The sequence below is a fragment of the Phoxinus phoxinus genome, assembly GCF_949152265.1.
Source record: "Phoxinus phoxinus genome assembly, chromosome: 2".
NCBI lineage: Eukaryota > Metazoa > Chordata > Actinopteri > Cypriniformes > Leuciscidae > Phoxinus > Phoxinus phoxinus.
Window position 1 is genome coordinate 39,410,884 of NC_136877.1, and position 8,220 is coordinate 39,419,103.

The window sequence follows — 8,220 nt, forward strand, 5'->3', positions numbered from 1 at the left end:
CGTCTCAAATACATACAAATTTTTCAAACTGTTGCTTTGGGTGAAAATACCTTTTGTTGCATCATGTCACTCTCACTAAGCCTGAAATTACATTGCATGTTCTATTATGCATTCACCTGAATGGAGTCGTTAGAACATCAAGTTTTGTTCACTTTTTAGTGTTTCTGTGTGTTTGAGTGTGTGCGTGTTGTTGCATCATCCGCTAAATTGTGTGTGTGTGTGTGTGTGTCAGACCACTCTCAATAAGGTGAGGTCATCGGCCAAGGCTATACATGCCCAATGCTCTTGTCTCAAAATCCACACCTGTTTCTGACTGTCTTTGCAAATTATTACAGGATCAAATAAGAATTAGTTGAAGCTGTCAAAGACTTCTAACTTTTGGGTTCATGACTCAAGAAAAGCAGAGCCAAGTTTTATCTCTCTCTTTTTTATTCTCAGAGTTTACATATAGCCGTAACCTGGAAACTAGGAGAGTCATGAAGATTTATATTATTAATACATCCGCTTGCACTTTATGTGGGTATAGCAGCTGCCAAAACAACAGGAGAGGGCATGGCCTCACGTTTTCACTTGATGAGCTAATTATATTCACATCTCGACCTTTAAACCTCCGTGTCAATCAAGCTCTAAACGTTTTCTAAGAAGCTGGCCCTGTATACATCTTAATATCTCTTTATAATTACACTCCATCCTGTGACAAAAACCCAGGAGGCCTTGAAGTATGAATCATGCTGATCGTGTATGATGTGGGGAGGTGGGTTGAGAGGATGTTGAGTTATGTCATCCATTCCATTTGCAATGACATAATAAATTGTGCGTGTTGGAAAGTGAATGGATTAATAGTAGTTTGCTAATATAGTCAGCACCCAGGAATGCATTGTTAAGAAGTTTTAATTTAGCTTTTGCACTAAAATTACATCACCATTTATTTATTCATTCAGCAGACGCTTTTATCCAATGATCAATTACCACATCATTTTTATTAAGGGGAGAAACTACAGGCAAAAACTGTTTTTTCATGAATCCGTCAATTTTGAGATTTGGGGCTTTTGGGCTTTCCATAAAGTGTTTTTTCAGACTAGTGGACAGAAAACATCCAAAATACACTTTTAACTGTATCTTTTACAGCACTTTATCTATTTGTGACTGTAGATTTTAATTACAGTATATCTTTAAAGACCGTTTTCTCAAAATGACCTGAAATCTCCACTTCATTAACACTTCCAAACACCAAACTTTACCGTTTTATTCTTATCTATATTATGAAGGTTTTTACAAAGGGGTTTGTTTACATATAATTTTCTTGATTTTATACAACATTTTATTCCAAAAAAATGGCGAAAATGAAATTATTTTTGGCTGTTGATAGTATTTTCTGATTTGTGGAGTGATAAAGATATCCAAAATCCCCTCTGTAAAAACCTTTGGCTCTAATATATCAAATAAATTAAACAATAATTTTTAACCTGACTTCATCCAATGTTCAGATTTTTGTTCTAGAAATATGCAAATTAGTGCATTTTTACTTAGACAACGCCTCATTTGCATATTTTTGCATTCTAAACATTACATTTCAGAAAACTTGCCAACGAAAATGAAAAATGTTTGTTATTATTAATGTAATCAATCAACTGCTGAAGTATGATGATATTTATTAGTTGTTGGTTTTTATATATTTATATAATTAAGCAACATCACAGAAGGCCATGTGCTGTTTTTTTCCCCTGAAAATCAGCACAGAATAATTTAATAAAATATTCCAATAAACAAGAAGCTAAAATTAAATGACTTATTAAAATTAGATTACTTATTGAATAAAGAATTTAACATAAAAGATGACAAGTACAGAAAATATATAGACTATACATAAAGGTTAAAAAATCCTCCTGAAAATCCAGTTAAGGGAGCAAATTTCCCCCCTTTTCTGTCACTGGTCCACAGTGGCTCAAATTAGTTTAGTAACCTCACTTTAAAAATATATTTCTTCAGTAGTTTGACTTCTCCACTTTATCTAACACCACCCAGAATTACCTTTGTTTTGACATGTTGAGGTTGATGTTTTGAATAAGATGTTTACATGACTCAAAATTCACTTTAATACAGATATATGCCTACGTCTGCAATAGATGCATGCATCATTTTCAATGTAATATTGTTCTGAAAATCCCTTTAATCGCTGACATTTTTGAAAATGTCACAACATTGCACATTTACAGTAGGCCTATTGTTTACATTGTTCACCATGCAGTGTGCATGTTCACACCTGAACTGTTAGATATAGTGCATGGATTTACAGACCTAAAGCAGCTTTTTTGAGATGTTTGGCCCAATCGTGAGGGCGTAGTTTGCAAGAATTCAAACGTGATCTAAAACCATTTTTAAAAAACAGATGAAAAGAGGAGAAAGCATCCTGCACCAACATAAAATGTACCAAGTTATTTATTGTAGTAAATTTTGACTAACTTGTTGTGCAATTTATAACGGGTAATCTGTTCCGAGATTAGATTTTTCACTAACGGTTTATATTCAAACTGTGGCATGTTGTAACTATAGCTTCTAAATGTGTAGTTTGCTGTTTTTCATAAATGATAGATTTAAAAAAAAAAAAGGGTTAAACTTTTGCCTAAGCATGTAATGAGGAGCCATCAATGATCTTTACCTGTAATTATATCCTTATTGCAACAAATGCTAGATTTAAACAATTACAAAACTTCATTTTTAATAGGGCCAAGTTAGAATCAAGAGATTTGAAGTATGGACCTTCTTGAATTATTGACTAAATAATTGGTTTGCCCAATGTGTAAAATGTGTTTTGCTAATAATGACAGATATGGGAAAATCCTGACCCAAGAGATGACAGGAAATTAACATATTCAGTAAAAGAAAAAGTTAGTTGGACCTACCATGACACTTTAATTTAGAAAATTCTAAATAAGATTTTAGGTGCTTAAATCATATAAAACACATCATATATCCTATGTAAACAAGTAATTGCTAACAAGGTTTTAACTTTATTGCAGTAATGTTATCAACCAACTTTGTATGTGTGAATGATAAAAGACCATTTAGCAAAAATTTATAAATAAATGAACAAACAATTCCCCCCCACCCCCACTTTTCAGACCAAAACTACACTCTTGGACAAAGACCAGAGCAAGAGAGATGAAAGGACATGCAAAGGTTTATAAAGTTAAGCAACATAGAAAGAAAAGGGATGGGAAAGGGAAACACAGCAAGCGCATTAAAACAGTGGAATAATGGCGATGGGGAGGGTCCCGTTATTCACATCCACATGCATGAGGACACATTGGTAAGAGGGTGTGACTATGCTGGAAGCTGAGGGCTCAGTTTTACCTGCACTACATATATGTGCTCTGCGAGAAAGAACTTCATCCAGTGATCATACACACACCTGCGCACCTGTCTGAGCCTGAGCTCCACATCTTATCTGCACACTTTGGCTTTGAACAAGGATCCACATCTACAGGTAAACTTTGCTTGTTTCCCTTTAGGATTCTAATATCTGGTTGTTATTATAAATGTAATGTGGATGTCTTGGTGTGAGATTAATATTAATGTAAGACTGTAATGCTGATTTCTCTATTATCCATTATTAATGCAGCAGACAAAAAGTTAATCCCATGACTTTCCCCTCAGGGAAGTGATTCTTTAAATGTATCTATCCATCCACCCGTCCATTAGACGACAGCGAAGGCAATCTTCACAATTATCGCTCTAAACAGTTTCTAATTCAATCTGGGTGCATTTTCATGCAGCCAAAATTATATACTTACTCAAATTGTTGTATATTAATGTGTGTGCGTGTGTGTATGTTACTCATGTAAAAATGTAGTCATTTATGTTGTGAAAAAATGCGTGTGTGTGTGTGTGTGTGTGTGTGTGTGTGTGTGTGTGTGTGTGTGTGTGTGTGTGTGTGTGTGTACACATATATTCATAGCCTATTTATTGTTATAACAATAGTAAAGAAAAAAGAGTGAATTAGAATTTTCACAAATATAAAAACGATTCACATTCTCCAATAAGTGTACATGTAAATTCTGATACTGGACAAAAAACACATTGATAATTGTTCTGAATTGTTTCATACATACAGGATGAATGCATGGACCAGACTGATAATAAACTGATAATAAAACTGAGTTACTCAATGAGTACCAAATACAAACCCGAGCAAAAACATTTACGGCATGGAAACATTCATTCACATTGCGAGGAGGGAGTGGCAGATTAATTTTCAGATTATTTTGACAACTCCAAATAATGGACTCCCAAGACAATAGTCAGGAAAGTCTGGTCAGTTTTCTCAATTAGGGAAATTGTTCTTGTAAAGGGCCGAATGACTTAAATGTTTATGTAAATGGTATGAAATCATTAATGCACTAAAAGATTAAAAGATGTCATACGGTTGACCTCAGATTTAGCCACTGGTCCAGAGTACAAAAAGAAAGAATGCAAAATGACAATACTGGTGATTTATAGTAGCATTTGACAATGACTCTGTCTGACCTATGTTTTAAGTGAACTATATTGAAATTTCTTAACATTTCTTCAACTCTGGCAGGATAACATCACCATGTTCCGCTGTGTAACATCTGACCTGGTCGTGCTTATGTTGCCTGTGGTTCTGTTGGTGTTGCTGATGCCCCTCAGCAGGAGTTTTCAAGCCCTGACTCCTGGCTGCCACCTTTACCGTGAGTGGAAAAGACCTCATTTTTAACAAGCAAATGACTCATTCCTAAACAATAAAGTACTGATTTAGCCCTCTGTCTACGCCTACGCACAGCATTTAACGTGACCATACGTACAGACAAGCGAGGGACATGTCGAGGAACTCAAATGGTGAACGCTTGTGTGGGCTACTGCGAGTCCAGCGCGTTCCCCTCGCGCTACTCTGTGCTGCTGGCGTCCAATTTCACCCACAACATAACGTCTGCTTCCCGCTGCTGCACCATTAGCAAGGATGCCAAGGTACAGCACTGTTAACGTCGTCCAACCATTAGTATATATTACTACAGCCAATTTTACATCAGAAGAACCAATTATGAATTATTATGACTAAAGACTTGAATGAATCTGGTCCTCTGTGGATTTCAGAACATAATTTCCACCAGCCCAGTCATGCATTAATCATTTTATTCTATTAGGTAAATTATTTCAAAATATAGGAAACTGACAAAAAAATGTAGGCTACTAAGTAAAATGTTTTACTTTTCTCAGGTCAAAGTTCGTCTGCACTGTCCTCGAGGGCGTCACCATGTGGATATCGAGATCTTGACTGCACGTGCCTGTCGGTGCAACATGTGTCACAAATCCAGTTACTGAGAGCCCACGTGAAGACTCACTCATGCTGTACTGCTAGGCGATTATGAAAATATGGATTTTCTTTTTTTTTTTTAATTCAAATTATTGATTATCATCTTACCATTTTAATTTCACTTGTAAATTTACTTAGAAATACACTACCACTGAAACGTTTGGGGTCAGTAAGAAATTCATACTTTTATTCAGCTAGAACGCATTCAATTGATCAAGTAACAGTACAGATATTTAAATATTAGGCCTACACAAGATTCATTTTTCAAATAAATGCCGTTCTTTCTAACCTTCTGTTCAAAGAATCCTGGAAAAAAATGTATCATGGTTTCCACAAGAATATTAAGCAGCGCAACTGTTTTCAACATTGATAATATAAGAAATATTTATTGAGCAGCAAATCAGCCTATTAGAACGATTTCTGAAGGATTATGTACCACTAAAGACTAAAGTCTGCTGAAAATTCACAGGAGTAAATTTTATTTTTTATTTTTTTATTTTAAATAATATTTTTAAAATAGTTTTTACTGATTTGGTGAGCTTTTTTTACGAGATTTTATTACAAAAACATTTTAAAAAATCTTACCCAACCCCAAACTTTTTAAAGGTGTATATTTTTTTTATATCATCTTCTTTTCTTTTTATCTTTTATCTTAAGTTCTAAGATGGCACAGCATGAGTGAAATGTTCTTGAATGTTGCGTAAAGACAGAAAATACAATTCTACATTCATCAATTCAATATAAAACAATGGTAAAAACCATCAGATACTCTCTAATAATTCAAATAAAATCATGTGTCTAATGTCGGTGCCACCTAATGACATAAAGAATGTATCTTGCCTCATATATATATTTATAAGGTGATGTTTGCACAAAATGTGTCTAATCTTTTGAAATAAAGGAGTACATGACATTTTCTGTGTTTTATTGTTAAATCATGTTTTGTTTTGTTTATATATGACTTCTAATGCAGAACAATAATAACTATGATCATTTTTGGCATAATAAGCAAAGATGGTTTGTGTTTGTGTGCCTTTAAAAGGTCTCACACTCTGTGTGGTTTGAGGAGCAGTAGGTGCAGTCACACTGTAAGGCCTGAGGGTAATGATAGATGGGGGAGATGCCAGGGCCACAGCCTGGTAAACGTGCTGTCAGGGGCCGTGTACGGCTGTAGGTGCAGACACTGTGGTGCCTCTGGATAAACGGCGGCTCCAGGACTGGCCTCTGAGATGCCAAAAAACACGCAAGAACACATGTCATTACACAAACATATACCCCACATGCCCTCATATTGGTTTCTTTTAATAGTTCTATAAGTAAGTATATTATAGCAGGTTTCTATCACCTCCCAGGTGTGGCAGCGGCCCCAGCACGCCTCGGTGCTTATGCGCAGACTCCTGCATCCAGGCTTCTTTGCCACAAAAGTAAATTCACGTACCGCGCAACCACGAAAACTCTGTAAGGTCGTCACAGCCGTGGTGGAGTAAAAGCCAGGAAACAGCAGCAGAAAGGTCACAGCGGTCACTGAGAAGCGGTCGACACACATTCTGAAAGACATCATGATGACTTATCATAAAAGATAACATGATATTACTATTTAAGCATTGCTAAAAAGTTTTTCTTTATGTTTAGGGAGAATCTCGGACATTATTAGCAAGGATTCACAAACGTTTTCTGCATGGGGACTGTTTTTCCTCACCTGTTGTGAGAATGTAAAAAAATGTAATTACCTATTTAATCAATGAGAACAAATACCAAAAAGGAAAAAATATACCTATTCAGTCATATAAGCCCACCTTTTAAGCTTTATACAAAGTATGATGTATATAGCTATAGGCTACATATTTCACAAAAAAATATAATATTGATATGTGGTAATGTTACAAATGCACAGAATTATAAAGACATTGTCCTACAGTAGTCCTATACACACCCTGGCCTGCGTAACTGACCTTAAATTATTCGAGATCAAATCGAGTAGGCCTATAGCCTACTGTAGTGTTCTTGTATGTAGTGGGTCCACAGATTGCAATTACATACATGTGACCAGCAAACGTCGCCAGCGTGCGGTATTCCGGCGGTTTTGTATGGTAAGACACTACCAGTAAAGTCCTGCTGAGGGGTACCCTATTTCGAAATAAATATGACATAGGCTACATAACGTTGCATTTGTCATCTTTTTCGAGCACAAAAATACCCTACATTTCAAAGTGCTTTACTAACATAACATAGCTAATTAACATAAATGTGTAACGATAACAACTATTTAGCAAAGCAGAATTTTTTACATATTATTTAAGTATAATAGGCCGATGTTGTTGTGCAGTTTGTCAGTAAGACCCAATAAATAAAAAAAAGCAAACTAAAATGTAAATTAATATAATTTATGAAACTAATTTGCTGCTTTATTTATGAAACGAGACTGTCCGGCAATTATGGAGGGAAATAATCCAATAACAAATGCTTTTAATTTTATTGTTTGTTTAATTGAATCTAACAATATTTGGAAAAGTATTGTTTTATAATGTAAGAGAACGCTTTACTTATTAATAACCCTTTTAAATGAACCTGTGTACCGTCGTTCTTTCTGAAGGGCATCATCTGTCAGAGGGGGAAAGTACAGCTCTGGTCATGTGAGTATATTGACGCCTGGCCATGTAAAAACGATGAAATCAAGACACTTGCCTTTCCATTTATAGTTGACAAGACACTTGATAACGCGTTGGGATTAAATAGGCTTACGGTAATGACATTGACACGAGAAATTAATTAATCCGTATATCATAACACAAAATAGCAATAAAACAAGACACTCACCTGTTTGAGTCCACAAGCAAGATGCCAGAACCCAGAAGCTTTTGGGAAGTCGCTTCACCGACTGCCTT

At 35.4% G+C, this 8,220-nt stretch overlaps 2 protein-coding genes across 3 annotated transcripts; one reads left to right on the forward strand and one right to left on the reverse strand.

Moving 5' to 3' along the window:
* Window positions 1–3,218: 3,218 nt before the first annotated feature.
* gpha2 (glycoprotein hormone subunit alpha 2) lies at window positions 3,219–6,257 on the forward strand. 2 transcript variants are annotated; one of them, XM_079599130.1, is made up of 4 exons: window positions 3,219–3,487; window positions 4,583–4,712; window positions 4,805–4,989; window positions 5,239–6,257. In XM_079599130.1, exons 2-4 carry the CDS (start codon window positions 4,595–4,597, stop codon window positions 5,341–5,343), a joined length of 408 nt encoding a protein of 135 aa, XP_079455256.1. In that variant the 5' UTR covers window positions 3,219–3,487; window positions 4,583–4,594; the 3' UTR covers window positions 5,344–6,257. The 2 variants fall into 2 exon arrangements, with proteins under 2 accessions (XP_079455256.1, XP_079455257.1); XM_079599131.1 differs by lacking the exon at window positions 3,219–3,487 and having other exon boundaries at window positions 4,088–4,712; window positions 5,239–6,247.
* A 113-nt stretch (window positions 6,258–6,370) lies between these two features.
* On the reverse strand, window positions 6,371–6,896 carry LOC306991383 (glycoprotein hormone beta-5-like; the record flags this gene model as incomplete). Its single annotated transcript, XM_079599153.1, has 2 exons — window positions 6,371–6,559; window positions 6,681–6,896. 2 exons carry the CDS (start codon window positions 6,894–6,896, stop codon window positions 6,371–6,373), a joined length of 405 nt encoding a protein of 134 aa, XP_079455279.1.
* Window positions 6,897–8,220: the final 1,324 nt, after the last annotated feature.